This window comes from Vanessa tameamea, chromosome 18, assembly GCF_037043105.1.
Source record: "Vanessa tameamea isolate UH-Manoa-2023 chromosome 18, ilVanTame1 primary haplotype, whole genome shotgun sequence".
Taxonomy (NCBI): Eukaryota; Metazoa; Arthropoda; class Insecta; order Lepidoptera; family Nymphalidae; genus Vanessa; species Vanessa tameamea.
In genome coordinates this window covers 9,074,889-9,098,504 of record NC_087326.1, presented here as the reverse complement: position 1 = coordinate 9,098,504, position 23,616 = coordinate 9,074,889, and the positions used below count along the sequence as shown (strand labels likewise).

Below are 23,616 nucleotides of genomic sequence, written 5' to 3'. Positions count from 1 at the left end.
TCATCGACATAGTCCACCGGATTAGTAAGCTGAAGTGGCAGTGTGCCGGCCATATTTGTCGTAGAACCGATAACCGTGTTCTAGAGTGGAGACCGCGTCTCGGCAAACGTAGTGTAGGATGTCCTCAGGCAAGATGGCTGGCAGGAGCTGGATGTGAGTAGCCGAAAATAGATCACAGTGGCGTGCAATTGGAGAGGCCTATGTCCAGCAGTTGACGAATATGGGCTGCTGATGATGTACCTACGACTGACGCGGGCGACACACAAACTCAACACGATCTAATCTACTCAACGGTTCGAACAGTTTCGCGTACGACTAAATTAATAAATAAGTCTTATTATTCATTAAAAGAGTACTTTTTAGAAAAAAACGTCTGGATTTAGGCTCGGCTTCCATCACAGGACACTAATTATTGTAAAAAAACAGCATTGTAAATCTGTTTATTTGAAAAGAGCAACTATGCGAGTTTCTTTCCGTTTCTTCTCGCTGGAGACTGCTTTCCGAAACGGTGGTAGTATTTTAATATCGACGATTCAAAAACGCTTAATTGTGAAGTTTACTTGAATAAAATTGATTTGATTTGATTGATTAGTAAGAGATAAAACATCGTAACCAATATTTTGCGACACTATCACGTGATCTCGGATGAAAACGAATATTTAACTGTATGTATTGATAAGACAAATTTACGATGGTAAAAAATAATACATCAAAGTATGAACTTTCACTAATTAGTTGAGCTGTAAAAATGATATTAAAATTCTTTGTACAAAATTTTAGCATTTCGGAGTTTTTATTTTCAATTAAAACTTCCTAGTTCCGTCAGTAATTAAATATTTTTATAATTTATTAAAACTCGTTAATAAAGGTGGCTTGATAACAATGTTAGGCTAATTAACGAAGTTTTCAACTCAATAATTACACAAAAAAGGTTTATTATTTTAACACAACCTTTTAATTTGCGGTTCTTGAACTTTCTCGATTAATTAAATTGTTTATTGCTTAGGTATCCCTTATAATTATTTGTACAAACTAACGTTCGTGAAAATATAATTAAAATAGCTATTTATTATATTCCAATGAGTACTTATATATTTATTGGAGTATTATTTCGCCAGGTTTGCTGGTTTGTCGCAGGATCAGTTACCTTCTTGTGGTGCACCCTGAGCAGGGCCGGATCATACCATATAGCTTTTTGAGCTTCGGCCCAGGGCCCCCTGGATTCAAAGGGGCCCCAGCTAAGTCAAGTCATAGTCAAAAATAGACGATAATGCGAAAGACTATTATTATTATCCATAACTTTATTAAATTAAACAGATCGTATGGTTGCAGCCCTGCAAGTCCTGCAATTAATCAAACCCATTCAATTAATTTAATTCAAGTCTACGTTAAGATATGTCTTAGGTGGGCCCGTAAGTAGTGCTAACACTAGGGGCCCCTTTTTTTTCTAGCTGGAAAAACTCTTTACGCGCTTCCCCCACGTGATGGAAGTGATGGGTATGTGGGGAGTGCGCGCCGATCAACGGAATACCCACTAAAAAACCAGTGGTACCCTCTCCGTCTTTCGGCGGGCCCCACGGGATCGCTTACGCATGCTACCGTGACGCCCTGGCTAACCCAGGGCCCCCTAAATGTACGGTCCAGCCCTGACCTTGAGAAAGGTAAATGGCTCTTAAGAGTGTTTGCAGGCAAACGACTGACGTGACGTATGTAGGTGTTATACGAACCTATTAAACATTCATGATAAACAGTAAAATCCGTGTTATTTTTTATTTAAGTCATTTTAAAGGAATTTTCTTAAGAAATCTTGTAAGTTTAATTGAAAACTATTTCAATTAAACTTACAAGATATTCGCTAATTAAGCTGTCTGGTGAAGGAGACGTCTTTGATGCCTTAATCATTATCACAGCGCGTCAGCTTTTATCTCAAAGCTCGACACCTGTCCACTGAGACGTGGGGCCGCATAATTATTTGTTTGTATTTACTTTTGGTAACAAATCAAACAATTTATTAATGAATTATTTACATTTGAAATTATCGTAAGTTTAAGTGTAATATTTTTGTTTTGAATGGTTGATTAAAATATAAATGTCGCACTTACTTGCAGTGGAATTATTTTCTTGAAAAAAAGGTGAAGCGAACAAACGAACGAAATATTCGTGTCTTATTCCATTTTTTTTTGTCCCATTTACTGTTGAAACATTTGGACCTTGGAGTAGTAGTGCACAAAGCTTCATTAAAAGTATAACCCCTTGCCTTATTACATCCACTGTTGACAGGAGGGCTGGTTCACTTTTTGCCCATAGGATCGGAATTTCGATTCGACGGAGTAATACTGCTTAAATTATAAAATTCCACGTTGACAGACGTTGCGACAAAGGGACTTAATATAAATACGATATAAAAAGTAAACTCTCGTTAATGTCCAAGCTGTTGTGACAGTAACTGTTCTCCCCTTAAGAGGTTTTAAGGTTAGAGGGTTGCCAAATACAGATGTGACAGAATTCCATCGAATATAATTAGTTTTCCTCTGTGTTATCTTCAATCGCACGATGTTGAACGAAAAATGGTAGACATTTTCCTGATCGAAATTTCGGTTGTGAGGAAAGAAATACATCATGTCATCAACGAATTTCTTTAAAATTTGTTAAAGAAATTGAGAGAAAGTTTTTATTAATTTGTTAAACTTTAATATGCGTTAGTAATATGGTCAGATAATAGATGTTATCAAAAAAAATAATATTTATATATTACATTAGATTTATATGAATTAGGGCTATGTTTATTTATTATATATTTTTTATGGAGGTGACTGCATTTCACGTTTGCCGGTAAGTATCGATGTCGAAAAAAATATTAAATCAATCCAGAAATGTCGAAACGCGTAGGTATTTATCGCAGAGTTAGGATACCCATCTATTGCTTATATGTCTATCTATATATTGTACTCTAAGCTCTAGAGCTTAGTCCAATGCTAAAATATAGATATCTGACTAATCCAACGAGACCACGGTATTCCAGATTGTACATTACATTTTATATGCAAAACTTGCATATATCAATATTATAAATAAAAATTTACTTCAATCAAATTCTTGGTAAGAGATTGATTGCGAAGATTTTGGTAAATAATTTTCTGGTATTTTATATCGATAGAGTATCACGTGGTCAAGTCAATTATAAACATACTTATAGTCTATTCCAACCACAAGAGGATAAAAGCCATGTAAATAACATTTGGCGTCGAATTGACGCGTTATCATTGGTCAAGAGCTAAATTACTCTGATATGGATTTGTGAAAAAATGGCGTTTTGAACGTCGACGAAATTGTTATCGGAAATTTGGAACAATTAAAGTTATAAGCTTCAATCATTGACTCACTGAAAGCAACCTACAACAAAGAATCCAAGTCCTGTAAGATACATATCTATGGAGAGAAGCTAATGTGCAAGCGGTTCCCAAAAAAGGGTTGGTATGACTAGGCAAGGCCGGACCGTAAGTTTAGGAGGCCCTGGGCTAACACTACTTAGGGGCCCACCTGAGACATATCTGAACGTAGACTTGAATTAAAATTAATTGAATGGGTTTGTTGATTAATTGCAGGACTCGCAGGCCTGCAAACCATACTATCTGTTTAATTTAATAAAGTAATGGATTTTTTCGCATTATCGTCTATTTTTGACTTTGACTTAACTTAGCTGGGGGCCCCTTGAATCCACGGGGCCCTGGGCTGAAGCCCATAAAGCCATATGGTAAATCCGGCCCTGTGACTCGGCAAAAGTTTTGGTATAAGAATTAAACAAAGCCTGTTTTTTAGGGTTCCGTACCTCTAAAGGAAATAAGATCACTTCTTTGTCCGTCTGTCTGTTAGTCTGTATGTCCGTCAATACCCTTTTCCCAGGAACTTTTACGAGGTATAAAGTTGAAATTAATACCAAATACCAAGGTCAATGATCCCAGGGTGCGTTGAAAAAATCATACCTCTAAGTCTATGCATTGTATATGCATGCTAAAGGCCGTTTATGTCACATTTCCCATATATTAAAAGGTACTTTATGTTAACCTAGAATCATGCAATTTGGCGAGAAGCACAAGTATAGGAAAAAAATAATTATATTATATAATATATAATAGGTGTTTAGTAGTGAATGTATGGATTTGTACTCGTTATTTGTATGCGAATCTTTCCTTACTCGTAATTATGTTACAGACTATCCATTAACCAATTATCGGAGAAAATGTAATTGAAGATTGTCCTTTAAGTATTTTTCTTGGAATACGTGTTCTTTAGCCTGGATAAGAGGGATCGCCAGCTTTTATATAATTGCCACTTAGCGATCTTATAACGTAAACTGGCAGTACAAAATCAGTATTTAAAACGGGATATTTACCATGTTTTTTATTTTTATTTGGTGGAACTCGATATTTCGACATTATCTACGAAGAGACTGTTGCTGTCTCGTGAACAAGACATTCTAATGGTAAAAAATAACCATGTTAATTTAAAATCTTATGTGGCAGTACAAAATTTATAATGAACATGCTCTTGGACAATTAAAATATAATGTCACCTGAAATGATCGATATCGTCTACGTTAAAACTACGCACACCAGTAGTTCTGGTAATTACGATTATTTTCATATTATTATGAAAAAAAAAACAACTGGCTTGGCTTTTCCCTTTCAAATAACTTGATATAATAAACGTACAATGTTCTGTAGCTGTTCTGTGTACATACGTACCTAAGTCATTTACATCGCTTATTTTTTTTAAATTTGTAAGTACTGGCAAATACCATCCACCATAGACGTTGGAGCTATAACAAATATTAATTTAAACCATTTCTAACATTGCCAATGTGTCCCCAACCTTCCCTTTACACTGGATCATTTACCCTTCCAACTGGAATATAACAATATACGGTATGTCTGTTTGGCGGTTGAATATCTGATGAGTGATACCTACCAGACGGGCTCGCACAAAATTCTACCTCCGATTACATATTAATAAATAATATTAAAAACTAAAGTTAAACACTTATATAATTTGATACATTGTTTTTTTTTTTGGCAAATTGGCACCTGGTAACTGGTCCTTACGTTCGCAGTCATTCACGTCAATGCCCCGTTAACCAAGGATTCTAGTATGTTATATTTATTGTGATTGTAAATACACTGGCTCACTCGCGCTAAAAACCGGAACAGAGCAATTTAAATTAATAGTTCATGGTTTAATATTCACGCGATCTACAAGTATATCTTCGACTAATCAATGATTAAGTATATATATATATTTGCGAATAAATGTCATCATGAACGTCAACGAAACTGTTACCGTAACTTTGGAAGTAAGAAGTTAAGTGAAATAGTGTTGTATTATAAATAAAGATATTATATTAATCAAAACTTTTAGTACTGCACAATATAACTGAGCTATTAACGAGTCGCACGAAATACGTATATCTAAGGTTTGTTTATCTTTATTCCTTGGAATAAGCTATAGATACATTGTTAAAATTGCTTTAAATTAATAACGTAAGGGTACCAGCCCCATCTTAAGTACAACAAGCGGTCGGATGCAATCAGTGTTGTTTGCTGGCGATCTATCCAAAACCTATCCAAAATATATAATATATCTGTTACATAATATGTGGTATTTTACCAAAAGTTGAAAACTAAGTAAGAACGTGCTAACTTGGAAGATCTCGTCTATGTTGTTAAAGTTACGTTGGCCCCTATCCAGAATCTGAAATTAATTTCTCGTGCGATGCGAAATTTGGTTTAAAATTCAATTAATATATTGCTTAGAAAGGTATGCTGTGTAATAAATAAAAAAAAAATCATATAAGCTGTCAACGGTGCGGTTTCGTTCGGTTAAAAATTTTACTCACGACACGTTCATATAATTCTGAAAAAATGTATCTTTTTTTTTATTCTGGCTTTTATTAATAATTAATAAATCTTTACGAATAAAATTTGGTGGTTTCGAACGATTATGACCCAAGATTCAGAGAGCGCAATACGAGCAGTGAAGGCGTTGATTCACGTTGCAAAATTGCCGGAAGGCCTATCTTTTAAGCCTACATCGGGTCCGAAAGTCCCGGGTACCTACTGCTCAGTTTCGCTCTAGCCCACGATGGACCTGGCACACGGACGGTTAATCCATGGAATGCCGTGAAGTTTCGTCTCTTAACACATATATTACAGAAAAGCGCTTAAAATTAATATGTTGTCTATTTTGATGAAAATTTCAATTTATAAAAAAAATAATTGAATTTAAATAATCTTTTAATTTTTAATCATAGAAATTATACCGTTAATATGTCTATTAAAGATACATATACACCGGTCCAATCTTTTTACCTACAATTCTACAAATCCATACGTTTTACAGCGTTGGCTTGGAAAGCGCCCGCACCGGCAATTTTCTCTCTAATTACGTTGACGTTATAAGGCTTAACCTGTAAAAATGCAACATATAATTATAGTACATAGGCTATATGCATCCTGAAAATAAATTATTATGGAAGTTCCAAACAATGCATGGTTCCTAAAAATGATGAGCAGGTTTTGCGTCAATCCAGTACCCAAAAACAAAGGAACTATATTTACCTCTTTTTAATACGTTTCTATAGCTTGTCCAGTATGACTTTCTTCTTCTTAATACTATTTTCACCATTTTCAAGACGTCTAATGAACTTACTAATTATTATATATTTAGGATCCCAAAGTAGAAATTATTAAAAAAAAAAAATATATATCTTACACTTTATTAAATCATTAATAACATAACAAATGTATCGACTCATAGAAGCACTAATAAAAGTTGTTAAGATTTCAAAGAGATAATCAATATTGTCAAATGTCTTTAAATTAAAAAGTATAAGGTTAACAGATAACAGACATAAAGGGGGATGCCCACTGTCCATAGTGATTTAGGCCTCATGTGCACACATTGAAAAGTATTGGGAAATGGTCATAGGCAGTGTAAATAACATAACTATTGAGGAGAAGGTTTATAAAAAGTTTACTGTCGCTATAAAATTAATTTTCTCTTAAAAATCTTAACCAAAACAGTAGTAAATAAAACCTTCTGTGGATTGATACATTGCTGCACAACGCGGTCCGATTGTTAAACGTATGGTATTCCGAAGCACTATTTATTAGTTATTCACTGTCAATAATCACATTAATCGGTGTCGACAATCGAACCTAAATCCAAGAAAATACGATTTAAATTTTTATGTTCAAAAGGGCATCGGTCACGTGATTTTTCGCCGGCTTTCCGAACCGATACGACTTGGGTACCTGAAAGAAAAAAGCGTAAACATTTCGGCAATGCATCTGCAATGTCTCCAGTGTTGCAGATGTCCATGGTCACTTTCTATTGGGTGAGCCAACTGCTCGTTTGTCTACTATATCATAAAAAAAATGTCAAGTGGTCTCCTTCGCAAACAGATATGGTAACTGTAGGTACTCATATGTTAGATGTTATGTCCCTTATACAATAATCCTGATGGTTAAAACCACGTAGTTGGAACAGCAAAACAAAGCGTTATTGTTTCGCAGTGGAATAATTGAAAAGTGAGTAGTAACTAATCAGACCACAATCAGGGCACAATCCCCTATAACCGGTAAATTTCCATAATTAAACACAATTGTATATCGGTGTTTAGGTTTACCGATAAGCACGTGTGTATTTAACGGTGTTTCAAAATTTGTCAACGTCATTCAAACAGTTCCTTTCGTATGAACATATTTCACATCTCCCTCGTGAATTGTGAATAATTTGATTAATAGTTTATGATGGGCAATAGTTTTGCTTTTTATTTATTTAGTTGGACGTGCAAACGGACCACCTGATGGTAAGTAGTCACCGGTAAATATACATTGGCGCTGTAAGAAATATTAATCATTCCTTACATATTCAATGTGCCGCCAATCTTAAGCACTAGGATGTTATGTCCTGTAGATGTTATGTACACTGGCTCCCTCACCCTTCAAACACGAATAAAAATAAAAACTATAGTTGTTTGGCGGTAGAATATTTAATAATTAATTACCCAATCGAGTAGCTTACCTTAAACGAAGACATATTCTTCATATAACTTTAACTTTGTGTTTTTTTAACACAGAAGCAGATTTGTTTAATATTCAAGTGAATCGTAATGACCTTATTGTAAAGCGAATGTGTGTGCTTAAGCTAAATAGCATTGTATTGCACGCAACTATTACCCTTACACTAAAATACGATAGGGTCAATGACCTGTCTTTGACTTTGAAACTGTGTAAATTTTTTCGTTCAATCTTGGGCGAAGTTAACTTTATAGTTACAAAAAACCTGTCCCTGTTTTTTTATCTAGAAATACCGAAATATAGAAAAGTGAATAGATTAACTGATCCTAGACGTGCGTGCACAAAGCCCTACTTACTGATTTTAAATAAAATGTTCGTTTTCTGACAGTTTAAAGTACTTTGTCTCTATAAAAATTTTAATCCGACGATGAAGATAGTTACTAAGGTTATTAAGTTTAAGACAAAATACAAATAAAACTATTCGAACATTTTTGACTGATCCATAAGATTTCGGAGTAAAAATCTAAATTCCTGACGAATGGTTTAATATCACACCAGCCATTAATCTTGTGCGCGTTAATTATGTGCCTTATCGTTATCAAACGAATACATCAAAGTCTCGTCTCAAGATTAGTCAAGGTTGAAGCGAACATTGAAACGCCTCAAGAAACACGGGACATTGATGTCACCTATGGGTGAATTCTGTGGCATGTATTTTATTTACATGTACATATTTTTACATGTTATATTTAATACTCACTTTGGATAAGTGATATTTATTAAAGGGGTAATCGTTGTGTGTGTTTTGTGTGTGTCCGCGAGTTTTTTTTCGTCCTTACAACTTTGCCAAAGGTCACATTGAACGAATACGTTTTTAAAAATTAAATATCTCAGTGTTGTCGTGAGCCAAATATATATCATATTTGTTTTTTATTTCAAAAAGAACTGCTCAGCTCATGTGCAAAAAAAACTAATTCTTAAAACTACATAAGTATATTTATATATTTTTCGAATTTCGAATTACGAGTGATTGTTCTGCGAGACATTATCATAATCTCTTATCTTTTTTATTATTACAAAAGATATACACATATCTCGTTATAGTGTACGCACATTGCAGACTCTGTGACCTGGATATATTATTTCGCTGTAGGTAATTATGCTTATTTTCTCTTTTTATCATCATATTTGAATACATATATTTATATGTGGAAGAATTAGTGGTCTGTCTTCTTAGTAATATAATAAATATTCTTAGTATCTTTATAAATCGCGGCTGGTCTGATATTATTTCAATATATATTTTTTACAATTATTGATGAAAAAAAAAAACTAATCATAACATTCAAATCGAATAATTACGTTTTTTATAAATATTAATTTATTCAATCGCATTCATTATGTTTTTATTATTATATATAAACGCGTGTGTGTGTGTGCTGTTTTTATAAATTTCTTATATTTCTTCTCCTGGAAAAGTTTTAAAGTATTTATTAGAGATTGGTTTAGTCCAATAGTAATTGAAATGAAGATACTTATGTTTATTTTCAATACAACTTGATCGTAAATAAAAGGGAGTCGGGATTCCCATTGACCTAGCTTAGCGCTACTCGAGTTTCTCGGGCGGGAGGCCTCTTTGCCCCACTAGCCGCACCCTGGGAATAAGCAAAAGGGTATTAATATAGCATATTTATGTTATTCATTCAACAACATAAAAAAGGGTAAAACATTTCTAACTAATAAATAATATAAAATAGCTAGAAAATAAGCCGAGATGGCCCAGTGGTTATAACTCCTGCATCTAAACCAATGATTGCGGGTTCAAACCGAGGCAAGCACCACTGAAATTTCATGTGCTTAATATGTGTTTTTGTTATTCATCTATTGCATAGTGATGAAGGACAATATCGTAAGGAAACTCGTATGTGCCTAATTTCAATGAAACCCTGCCACATTTATATCCACAAACCCGCATTGGAGCAGCTTGGTGGAATAAGCTCCAAACCTACTCCTCAAAAGGGAGATGAGGCCTTAGCTCAGCCATGGGACATTTACAGGCCGTTACTATAGCCATAAACTCTCCAGACTCCAACCGTCCCGGCTTAACACGACTATAATGAAAGCTTCATATTGTAATACATAATATAATTATTGGTTTACGCGATGCACGCCAGTAGAGCTTCCAGTTGATATGTTTTTTTCCGAAACCTACAACATCATATACAACAAAATAAACCTTAATAAATTATACTCATAAACCGTCCTCATAAAGCACTCCACACTGCACACCATTGGTGAATACCGTATGAAAATCCATTCCGTAGTTTTGCAATTTTTGTTTTTTAATATGTTGTGATAACGTTACTTATTAAATTTCGGTAATACAATAATATGCCTCTATACTTATAAAATTATATGACTGACTGATTCATCATCGCCGAGCGTAAACTGTTAAAGTTAGGTGATGAAATTTGGTGAGTAGGATCGTTTAATTATTAACCCATTAAGGAAGGGATTTTTTAAATTCTACCCCTAAGAGTGGAAAAAGGAGTTGAAAGTTTATATGGGAATCCGTCACGCTTTAAGTTTAACATGAAACTTTATTTTTGGAATATTGGTTATAAATGACTAGATACGTATTTAAGCGTTTCTGGATATTTTACCCTAAGGGGTGAAATACACACCAATGTGGTATACAAAGAGATCTTAAATTAACGTAATATTTTAAGTTAATCTGTAAATATATTCAACTTTCAGGCGAGCAACGCCGCGGGTAACTGCTAGTAGTAATATATAGTTTAACCAAGTCACGTGACAACGAGCGTTTAATATATGATTCATTTTCATAAAAGTATATAATTATTTAGTGAATTCTTTGTCGCGTGTTTAGTGAAAACAATGTTAAGTAACCTACTTTAGTTAGTAGGAAACGGTCATAAAACAATGTAGCTACTCTAATTGTAAGCCGTAGTGAAGTAAAGTACCTTGAAAACTTCGCCTTTAAATAGGTGCCTCCGATTCATGTGAGATATACATTATATAATACTTTGTGTTCGATGGATTTCGCTTTAATTTAAATAATAATAAGAATACGTGTGGGCCAAGAATCCCCCAAACGTTTAATGTTTTTAGGAAAAAAGAACGCAATAATCGTAAAAGACGATAAGAATTAGAAATTATTAACTGCATGATACTGGTTCTAAATATTGCTAACTGCAAAAATGAAATTCAGTAATTAATGTAGAAATATTTGTTTCTTGCATTTCTAATGTTGACTTTGTCGGCTCCCAATTATTTAACTTTAATTACCTATATTTAGGTATATTGTCGCATCACAAAAGACGTATAACATATTATATGATACATCTTTATTGTCTCGGTGTGCTCGTCAGCTACCTGACGAGTGAGTGGCCAACAGTTGCCGCTATTTTTTTGACGCGTTTCAGTTTTGACAGTTTATTTTGATTCTAGATATATAGGTAATCAAAGGCGCCCACTTAACTTAAGCCGCCATTGCAATGTCAGTTGTAATCTAATCTTTTTATCTAATCTAAAATATTACATACTTGTACAAATTTTATTTGATAAAAAATAATGATAGGAATTTATTATCCTTGCATATTAAATAAATGCAATATGAAGTATATTTTTATTAACTCAAAATATGATAATCGCTTAGTACTTAGGTATCTATATAAAATATTTCGTACATTTCCTTCTGCGTCACTGTTAACAAGAGCCACTGTACGAATTGTGTTTCGTAATTAGAAGACATATTTAACACCTTTTTTTTATTTATTATTTTTAAAAAGGTATGATTCTTTATCCCTCAAGGTGTGGCTAGGGTTTAAACAATATTTCCTTTGTTTGCCCGGGATCCTGAGACAGGGGGCGCTAGCGTCAGCTGTCGTCACCGGCCGCGGTGACCGCACGGAACACGCATCACATCAGTAGAGCCCCGCTCGCGATCACGTTTGTACGTGTGTCTGCGCTCCGTATAAATAAAACTTTCTTACGTCAAATCAATGGATATAACCTAACACGCCGCGAGTTTTGCAACTATAATTATAAAATGTGAATATTGTTCAGAAAAAGTAATGGGTCACTACTAGTGCTGTGTTTCGGTTACGTGTTTAGTGTGATGCCAATGATGTGAATTAATGTGTGTAGTGTTGAAAAAGGAGCTATGAGTATCCAAAAGTGCCTTCTGGATAATTCCAGTAGGATGATCAAGGCGATGTCAACCGCGAAATCATCTAATAGTGAAGTAAAAACGGTAAGTGATAAATAATTTGTTATATTACGAACAATGTTGTGAACTAAACAAAGGCGTCCAGCGGAAACAGTTACATTTTTAGGTTATCTTTTTGACGTTTAAGGTTAAAAATAAAGATAGTTGTTAGTCATTATTGCTTCGTTCATTATTGCAATTAATTTGTTATTATCTTTTATATAATTTGTATGTATTATATAAATATTTTTAAAATTTATAAATTACGTTGTAAATAAAACTTGATACATCAAATTATAAAAAAAAATATATAGTTAATTGTAACAGGATAAAATTATAATTTACTTCATAAGAACTAATATTGTTTTGCTGCTATTTAAAACAAACTTTAACTATGTTTATACAAACTTAGAATAAAATAACACCATTTTGATAATAATATGTTTGAATGTATTATGTTAAACTTAAAACAATACCGCCAAATTGGTTCACACCCTGCAGTTAAAACGAACAGTAACTCCATCTATTATCCTTTTGTTTTGAAATGGGAATGACTCTTGTTATTAATTTAAAGAGAATATACGAATTTCATAAGCAAATGTGTTTTAACGTCGAGAATTATAAAACTTGGATATCTTCTAGAACTGTCACGAATCAATATATTTAAATACTCATATAAAAGGAACACAAAGAGTTTTTACTTTTATTCCCGTCACTTTTTTTTTGTGTACACATTTTTCTGCGCAATGTGTTAACGTTTTGAGCCAGACTTAGCTGGACAGATTAAAGATATTAATAATAAAAAAATAATATTCACTAAAAAGGTATAAATAAAAACATCCTACATTCATTTACTTATGTCATGATTAAATATATTTAATTAAAAAAAATATATATTTCACCATGATGAAAGTATCAGAACTATGATTAAAGTTTCCTTAATTAAAAAAAAGAATATTTATTTATACGATTACGGCGACACAGAATAGCGCAATGGTTTACGGGCCGGTTCGATTCTGACACCTTGGGCTACTGTCCTCCCCACTCCTCCTAATCCTAATTGGACGGTAAATATGAATATTAGTAATTCCTTAAAATGAGCTATTGCTACTAGACTTTAAAGAAATACTCGTGTTAGGAGTGCAGTGCTTATAATTATTTATTAAATCAGACATATTACTCACGAGTAAAGGTAAACTAAGTGCCTACTAATTTCTTATAGTCAGAGCTTAAATCGAGTTTCAAGGAACAAAGGAATGTCCATCAAAAAGGCAATGCAATAAATCTTGCTCTTTATTTTAGTGGGCATAATGGATTGGACACGTACATCTCTATTGAAAAACGAAGGTTCCAATCCGGATGGCTGTGTTTATTATCTGCTAAATTTGTGCCAGTAATTATTTTTGCGTTTATCAATTAGGCAAAACATTTAGGGAACTCATGATGGAGTAGTGCGGTGGAATAGTCTCTGTTAAAGTACTAATAGTGTATTTTATGGACAGTTACTTTATTTAGATAGGTTCAGTATCGTTCATAATTTTTTATCTCTAATTTCATATTTCTTGGAAATTCTTTTGGTGATGGATTGGTTGACCACTAACCATTCAGACATAAACAAAATATTAGTTTGTTAAAAACATTTAGGAATTGATGGAGTGGTTCTATTTTACTCAGTAACGTCGCTTATGACTTAACGGCGTTTCTTATCTTCGTTATATCATGTATTTATTTTTTTAAATAATATAATACTGAAATATTAATAGTCCCGCCGTCTGTACGCTTAGATCTTAACTACGTAACGTGATTTACTAGAAAGGTTTATATGTATATGCATATTAAAGCAGAGAAAAGCCGAGAATATCAACCGAATAAAATTAATGTTATATTTATGTTTGTTCTTAAATCTAAAAGTTGTATATTAATCCTTATTGTACTCGTGTGAAGCCGGGACGTGTAGATAGTAGTGAATATAAAAAGGTTTTAATAAATAAATGTGTGAATTATACTTGTTATATTTAATCTGTAAAAAACTAAAGTATCATAACTACTATTTAAATATTATAAAAATAATAATGCCCCCGAACGCCAGGTTTTATAATATCTGATAAATGGATATTTATGAGTACCAACCATCAGTAAGCACAGGTACAGTATAATTATAAAAACATCTTTCGAATGATTGACTCAGGAATGGTTATTATATTAGTTCATGATGTATAAAGTGCACTATGTCAAATTCAACAGTAGCGGTCTATAAATGTTTACCTTCTTTAGGAGAAGGTTTGAAGTTGTGTGCAGGTGGAGAAGTAGGCATATAGAGAGGCAATTGAAACAACAATGGTGTTAGTTAATTTAATCATGGATGGTCGGTCTTGACGGTCAAACTTGAGTTGTTGTTATGAGCATGGCAATGTTGGCTTTACGGGCAAAGGTAACCAAATAACCATCATCCTATCTATATAATTTATTACTAGCGACCCGCACCGGCTTCGCACGGGTGCAATGCTGATACTAAACATACTACAGAATGTCTTATAACGTTCGCAGTTTTTCAGTCGTTGGGCAATACAAACCGCTATGTCTCTGCGTTTTAAATCTGTAATATCTTCGAAAATATTCATTTAAATTACAAGCTGTAAAGGGCCACGTTGATAAGGATAATCCTGTATTGCTTAAAATCGCTTCGAAAATAAGGCATTATTTCTCGTAAAAAGTAAAGGATAATAAATGTTTGTTGTAGGCTACCCCTAAGAGATAGACATATACCATCGCGGACTTTTATGAAGACCTTTTTAAGGTATACAATACTGTAGTACATTATTTTGATCTATCTCGTAGGGTTCTGCCAGCGTTTGCAATGTAAGCGCTGAAAATGTGTTTATTTACGACATCATTTCAGAAACCTCTAAAATTATCAGTGTTTACCTACTATATCGTGCAAGTATTATACATATAAACCTTCCTCTTGAATCAATCTATCTATGAAAAAAACCGCATCAAAATTCGTTGTGTAATTTTAAAAATCTAAGCATACATAGGAACAGACAGCGGTAGGCGACTTCGTTTTATACTATGTATTGATGATTAATATTAAAAAAAGGTAACGTTTTATTGTTTGTATGTAATATACGGAACTAATGATCTAATACTTAAAAAAAAACACTGGTAGTGGTTATGCCCGTATCATTTAATCAAGTCGAATCAGGTCGCTAGTGATCAATAAATACATATTGATGATATGTTATTATTATTAGATCAAGGAGTCATATATATATATAGGATACTCGTTTCCCTAATGGCTGCGGATGTTCCCAGTTACAGGGAAACAGAATGTCTTAGACTTGGAATTGTCAGTACTAGCTAACTTTATTGAAATTGGTAGGGATTGAAATCTCGTGTCTCAGAAAACAACTTAATCCCAATGGATTAAGTCTGAGCCTGGACTATCGCCGACGTCAGATTTGCTCTCTTATTGGACAAGAGTGGAGAAGTGGAGAAATCCATTGCATTTACGCACATTACTGTGCAATATCCTTCACAATTTACATCAACGACAAAAATAAACACTAAAAACACGGCTGCATGAAATAGACATTTACGAGTACATTGCACATTATAAACAAGTTTTTTAATAAAAAACGACCTCAATAACACAGCAATAATATGGCAGCGATCGTGGCTGGCATTTATTGAAGAGTTCCGTTCCGTCTGTCTCCGAAACTCATCTGATCTTTACGAAATTTAAATAGGACTATTTCAGGATAAACGACTTTCGGACAAAAATAAATAATTATACAAATCCAACTTTATTTGACGAAGCTATACCCGAGTTACATGAGAACCTGCTCCATTTTTGAAGGCGGTTACAAACTAAATAATTCATTCACATCAGTAGATAAATAATGCTGGTTGGGTTGTAAAGGTGTTTAAAAAGAAAAGTGATATAAAATTCGCAGGTTCGATCCTGATCCCTTATGGTAGATAGTATCCTATTTAAAATTTATTGCCTTTGATATACATTGAAATTTCGAGGTTATATTTTTTAACAATTATATATTGTACGTGTTTGTTGATCGTTACATTGTAAATTCGTGATACAAAATATTTTAGATATGTTTTTTATAAAACTTTCGTGTTTAATGCGCGTGTAAGTAAATGTAATTTGAGCTTATATATTTGTCATGTAATGTTTTACTACATTTACATATACGTTTACAATAACGTTGCTCTAATCTTCTTCGTATACGGTATTTTTTTTTTAATATGGTAAATACTTGTAGTGTTGTAAAACACTGCATCAGTCCCTGTATTTTTCGATGATTTTCTCTTGTGCCCTTGGTGTTTCAAATAAATAATTGATTAGCAAAACCAGGCCTGTCCTGTGTGAGAAATACTAATGACCAATAGACAAGGCGAAAAGTTGGTAGATATGGAAGATGTGCTGCAGCGCCTTGTAGTGGTAAGCTATAACGAAGTGGATATTATGATTACCCACTTCATAAAAATACATATATGTGCCTACTTTCTTAGTGTTTGGGTAAATCTCGAAATCTAATAATCTCAAACAGACAATCTATAGTGTTTCCAATTGAAGAACGAATAAAGTTAAACAAACCTTAGTTTTATGCATTTCACGCGATTTGCTAATGGCTCGGCTATGCTGTGCTAACAGTTCTTGATTAATATGCCATTGTTATACAATATAATACTAATTCAGTTAATGAGTTCTATTCACTTTAATATCACTTCCGAAGTGGCGATAACAGCATCAACGAGCAAAACGCAATTTTTCGTAAACCCATAAATGAATATCATAGATTATTCAAGCTCTCGACCAATGATATCGCGTCAATTCTGTGCAAAATGTTGTTTATTTGGCTTTTTCCTTCTTGTTGTTGGAATAGAATATGTAGTTTCGCTTACGAAGGCGCGCCCCTCCACGCTAATGGGATGACCAGTTTAAGAACAAAGACAGCAGAAAAAATTCAAATCAGATTATATTTGTTAATGCACGACGATAATTAAACGCTGACGGGCGCGCCTTCCTAAGTGATTAGATCTGTACCAACATCTTTGAGTTTCATTGAGATATCTCGTACTTAAAATTAAACAAGGATTTGCTCAGCATTAACACCCTGTAAATTTTCCACTGCTGGGCTAAATCCTCCTTTTCCTTTGAGGAGATGGTTTTAGAGCATATTCCACCACACTGCTAAAGTTGCAGAAATTCTTTGAGATTAGACACATGCAAGTCTCCTCACGATGATTTTCTTCACCGCCAATCACGAGATGAATTATAAACACAAATTAAGCACATGAAAAATCAGTGGTTAGTCAGGATTTACTCGTAACCTTATATATTTTTTTATGTTATAGGCGAAGGAGGCTCACCTTACGGAATACATAACATAATAATAATTACATAACCATCAAAGCTATATGACCCTAATTTATCTTAAGTGTTGCATAAGATACGGAACACTTACAAATGAAGACTAATAGATTCTAATTAAGAATCGTTGATTGGACGCAGCTGTAGCTTAAACAAACCCTACGTTTTCGAGTGTTACAATTTAGCCTTTGACATTTTTTGAACTATTGGTACTATTCGAATATGTGAAAGTACAGTAATGTTTGATTTACGGAACTCGACTTGTATTTGACGTTTTAGAATCGGTCGCAGAGATTTTTCGTTTCCCATTAGTATATACATGATACGGCTTGTCTTTGACGTTCAAAGAGTTCGATTCATATATTTTTTGAGTACGTCAGATTAAGCAATAGTGTAAGCGTGTGTGTGTGTTTTCGTGTATGGGTAAATTGTGATTTAATTAATATAAGGATTGGATGATTCTAAGGGCGTGAATTGGAAGTTGGTAGAGTGGGTAGACTAAGTCGCAAGCCAGGCCAATATCAATTTGTATCTATTCCTTAATTACCATCAAGATAATATATTGGTCTGATGAAAACATACTTAACAGCATAAATTATATTATTATCTTATAATATAATATAAATATGCGGGAGGGGAAATTGGTAAGCTGATGGTAAGTGGTCACCACCCAGTCGCCACTGCGCCTTGGGCTCTATGTTGTTATGTCCCCTATGCCTGCAGTTACACTGGCTCACTCAAACCGAAACAGTATTGCTTCTTATCGGTAGAATCTCGTCAGTGGTGGTATCTACCCAGAAGGGCTTGCAAAGTCTTATCACCTCTTACCTCTCTCCTGTTATTAAAAATAATTTGATAATTTGGAACCGGTAGGTATATATCATACGTTGGCAAAGCAATCATTTCAATTATATAGTGTTATTAAGAAATAAATCGTTAAAACTAAAAGTGAATAATTTAAAAACACTTCCTTAAGTGTCCGATACTTTATTTTTTACACTTACGCAGTGCAATACGATCGTGAATGTATTTTAGTATTTATTTCCTTGCAATATGAGTTGCAACCGACGAGATTAGTGCTCTCGTTTCGATTAATCTTTAACACTGTTATTGATGATCAAAGCCGGCGTATCTGACTGCGACGTCATTTTATATGTTTAGCTCGCTTTTATGGCAATGAACAGACAAGTGTAAAGCAATCACATACAATACAATATTCCTTATTAAACACCAATTCAATTTATAAAGTACTAATAAAACTACACGGCACTTTAGTACTAACCGACTGATACTATACGTATTGTGATTTAACGTATCCCGTCTCAAATCACTTTACAAAGTAATTACACAAACACATTTTTGTTTTGAATAAAACAACAACACGTCCTCACAAAAATAACTGAGGATATATAGCACGTGACTATTAAGTCTGAGCTAAAGTTAGCTTCGAGCATCTTAAAAAGGACCTCAAAATATGTTTATTTTATTTTAATTGTAACTTGGGAGTTGGTTGGTATTGTTGGAAGTTTGAAAGTGGCACCGGTAACCGGGAAGCTATCTGGAAGCCGGCTGTCATGGTATGGGCATGTTATGCGGAGGAATGAGGACCATGTTGTGAGAAAGGTTTTGAGAATGGATGTGGATGGATATAGAGGTAGGGGACGACCAAAGAAACGATAAATAATAAATAAATTGGACAACATCACATACATTACTCTGATCCCAACGTAAGTAGCTAAAGCACTTGTGTTATGGAAAATCAGAAGTAACGACGGTACCTCATAGACCCAGACCCAAGACAACATAGAAAACCAATGAACTTTTTCTACATCGACTCGGCCGGGAATCGAACCTGGGACCTCGGAGTGGCGTACCCATGAAAACCGCTGTACACACTGATGGATGGATTGTGTGAAAGACGATATGGATAGAAAGAATGTTACTTGTGAGGTGACGTCCGACAGAGAAGTATGGAAGAAGAAGACGAAGATGCGCCGACCCCAAGTAAAATTGGAATAAGGGCAGGAGGATGATGTAATTTGAGTGAATCGTATTTTTTTTTCAATATATACTAAATGATACAGATTACAGCACGACTTGCAAGCTGTACCTTGTTTCTGAACGTGTACTTAACGCAATACAATTAATCAGCTCAGTCTAAAGCACCCGCTAAGACTAAAACAAAAATATTCGTTATTTAAATATGATTATATAATTACATTCAAATATAATTACACGCACTTTTAAATTCGTCAGCTATTGGTTGACAATGTATCTTCTATAGAGGATCGACTAGAACCTCAGTATATTCAACTAGCTGTCGCGCGCGGCTTTTCATAACTATAAATTTTATCAAATTCAGTCACACAGAACAATAACTTACATAATAAAGCTAATTATGTCTGAACAAACTTGGAAGCATAGTAGATAAGTTTTCATTCTTGAATTAATAAAAGAGCATTGTTACTCCCAAAACATAGCGTTCATATGTGCTCTGTAGTTTGTACGCACACACCAGGCCGATGTATACATATGTACTTATAGTCTAATATATATATATGATGAATGTGATGTCTCCCTGACCGACCACGGCGACCAACCTAAAGGGAGGCTGCCCAACTCATAATACGATGTATTTTAATATTCTAGTCTTGCTTCCCCATACTTTCAATATACAACTGCCGGCCAAAAGTCAGGGGTTAGGATTGCGGAATGTAACACGAGTATCTGGAGGATGTATGACTTGAGTTCGTTGCTATGCTCGGTTCCAACAAATGCAATTTAACAGCCGTGGTTCCATCATCACCTTCCTTTATAATTTGCAGTATAAATTAATATTTTTTCACTGGCCCGTGACGCGGCCGAGATAAATGATTTTAAAGCGTTCGGCCCTTAACCAAAATACACAACCAAATATCGTTAAAATAATTATAGTTTATTTTTAGTATTTTGAAATAAGTTATGATCGTCACAATTACGTTTAATGAGGAGTCTAGACTGCCATCTGATACATTTGTTACCAGTATACTTGTTTATGGCAACAGATAACAGTGAGAAAGATGATAAACCTATCTATAAATGTTGTATTAACAAAAGCATCAGTAAAGGTCGGCCGGTCAATAACACTACTAATAATGCCACTGGCATGTAAATTACTTAAAACTTCAATCAATTAATGAACATTCGAAATTCAAAAAACTTGGTCCGCGTGTCATTTGTTTGGAGTGGACATTAATTGTTTATTCACATACATGCACACCCGCTCACTTTAACATTTATATATGTGTATGTGAGCACACAGATGTATTGTAATAAAAAAGTACAGACAAAACATCCAATACTTAATCATAGTAATATATATGCATTAAAAATATTATGTCTAGACACATCTTCATTTAACATCGAGTGTTGAATATTAGTAAAAATTTGTATCTTTAATTATTTATTCAGTAAAATATGTAAAGAGCTTAATATTGTTCGTTATTTGATTAATATTTATTTTTATTCTTATACAACAAAGCACTTCAGTACACAATATATCTGTCACATGTTTCCTATATTACTTTAACATTGTATCTTACTTACTACTTTCCGTTTTTTTTTTTTTCGGTTTTATATGAGACAAACTCGGGACGGCTTTGTGCGCCTCGAAAGTTCTGTATTTGAATTTTAGAACCTATTCGAAACATCGAATTCAAATTCTAAATTCAAAATGTAGGACTTTTTAGCATTGATTAAAATTATTCGTTGAGATTATTAAAAGTGTGCATGTTCGTGTTATTTTAAAATTATATTATTACTAGGTGTCCGTTCGGCCTTCGTACGGGTAAAATTTATGCAGTTACCCCCCCCCCCCCCCCTTATCCCCCTAGAGTTGAAATTTCCAAAATTATTATCATATTGTCGTGAAACAAATCACTATATAAAGAATTATAGTAAATTAAATAACTACCAATTTTAGTCTCCTTTTTATAATCATGAAATAAATTGAATTAACATACTACTGTGACATAAAATTAGTAAATTTAGTTGAAATATAACATTAACATGTAATTCAATAATAATGACATACCATCAATGTTCCATTGCTTTGCAAAGATTTTCCCAGCGGAGCGGTGGCGTCTCTCCAATTGTAGAGAAAGTTATATGAACGATTTATCTGAACAACTACAACATAGATATAATTAAAATGATTCAAAATGAAGTATTGCCTGTCTGTATATATGACAGTTTATTTAGATAATAAAATATTCTCGTTATTGTTGGCATTGAAACAATTGGCACTTCTCTCTAATAAAAATAATACAAGCCAATGATAGGGTCGCATCATTAACTGTTATTCATTTACTTTCCGTTACGCGCAATATCAAACGTATTTTTTTTAAATTAATTTATGAATTTAAAAAAAATTGTGTTTATTGTGGATAAGTGTTTGTAATACCTTTGACATAACAAAGAATTAAAAATTAACGGTGTTACTAATAAACGTTGTTTTGTTAAACACTGATCTTCAATAATTATTCAATTCGATATTTAAAAAAGAACACAGCATTGTTTAATCAATCGCCCCCCCCCCCCTTAGCGGTAAAGCAGAAAAAAAGATTGTTGCGTAACCGTGTAAGGATCATTAAAATATATTTGTAAATTACGACATGAGTAAGATTAATATTGCGCCGTGTGTTCCCAGTAGATTTAATACTGCCTGCTATAAAGGGTCCAATCCCGACACGCTTCACTAAGTTTTCAAATCTAAAGTTAGCTTACATTAATTTTCGAGCTGTGAAGCGTGTTGTGAGCAAACCTTTGTTATGTAAGAATACTCGTAGCATGTATTTAAACCCGCAGTTGGACCGCGTGATGGAATATTTGATATGAGCCCGCAGTGCAACAGTTACTGGACTCCCTCTAACTCAATAAAATAAATGTAGTATTTTAAAAATGGAAAAAATCTAAATATTACACGTGCTTGAAATGCATAGGATACATATTACGAAACGAACTCAGTAGTAACTCCTCTTTTACTAAGGTTTATACAAATAATATATGTAATATATAGTTTTTTGTTTTGTGCAACCAAAGGCAACCAAATGTAACCAAAGACATATCTGTGTAGATAACGAAAAAATAATAAAATATACATACAAATTTTATTTTTGTTATTTTAAAGTAACCGGTATTAACCTTAAAACATTATAATTATATTTACTTCTCGGTACATTAACGCAATACGTTAGTAAATTTAATACATAAATAAGATACAAAATGAGATGATCGCCTACAGGCTGTTTCGAATAACGAAAATATATTTATTGTTATTGTATGGAAACCATAATTATAAAATTACATTTTAAAAAAATCTTCTCAAGTTCGTCTTTATTTACGAAACTGTGGTAGATTTTTGATAATCAATAAGCAAGTGTAATACTTTATTGAATAATAATAATAAAAAAAATGTTCCGTTTTATTCAATATTAACTATTTACTGGAACTGCTAAATGGTACACTACGTTATCTAGATTATTGCTAGTCATTAATTTCTTATGCAGCTGTAGTTGCTGCGCAGTATGGTCGTCGCGATCTATGCGTTGCTCCTAAAGATATCCTGGGCCTCTCGATGGCTGATTATAAATAATTATTTTACATTTTTTTTTATTATTTATTATTCTGGTAGATTAAGAGACGAAACTCTTTCTTATTCTTTATAAAATATTGTTTGAGTAAAAAAAGCGAGAGCAATGATTGGTGATGATGGACCAAAGGAAACAAATTGAAATCATAATTATATTTATTTCAAGTTGGGAGTCGATTTCGCTACCATTGACATAAGAGATAAATACATACCGCTGCTAAATAGTGACGTGTTAATATATATAAGTCGTCATATATATTATATGTATTTGGTATGGACATGTGAG

The 23,616-nt window shown here is 33.4% G+C and overlaps 1 protein-coding gene across 8 annotated transcripts in view; it reads left to right on the top strand.

The window, feature by feature from the left end:
* Positions 1-12,017: 12,017 nt before the first annotated feature.
* Positions 12,018-23,616, top strand: part of Trpm (Transient receptor potential cation channel, subfamily M) — a 265,036-nt gene continuing 253,437 nt past the window's right edge. For 6 of the 8 annotated variants that reach the window (XM_026635934.2, XM_026635909.2, XM_026635916.2 and 3 more), the window contains exon 1: positions 12,019-12,354. In XM_026635934.2, the coding sequence (XP_026491719.1) occupies positions 12,265-12,354 (90 nt within the window). In that variant the 5' untranslated portion in view covers positions 12,019-12,264. Of the gene's footprint in view, positions 12,355-23,616 lie in introns of all 8 variants that reach the window. The other 2 variants (XM_064217803.1, XM_064217804.1) reach the window with 1 other exon arrangement.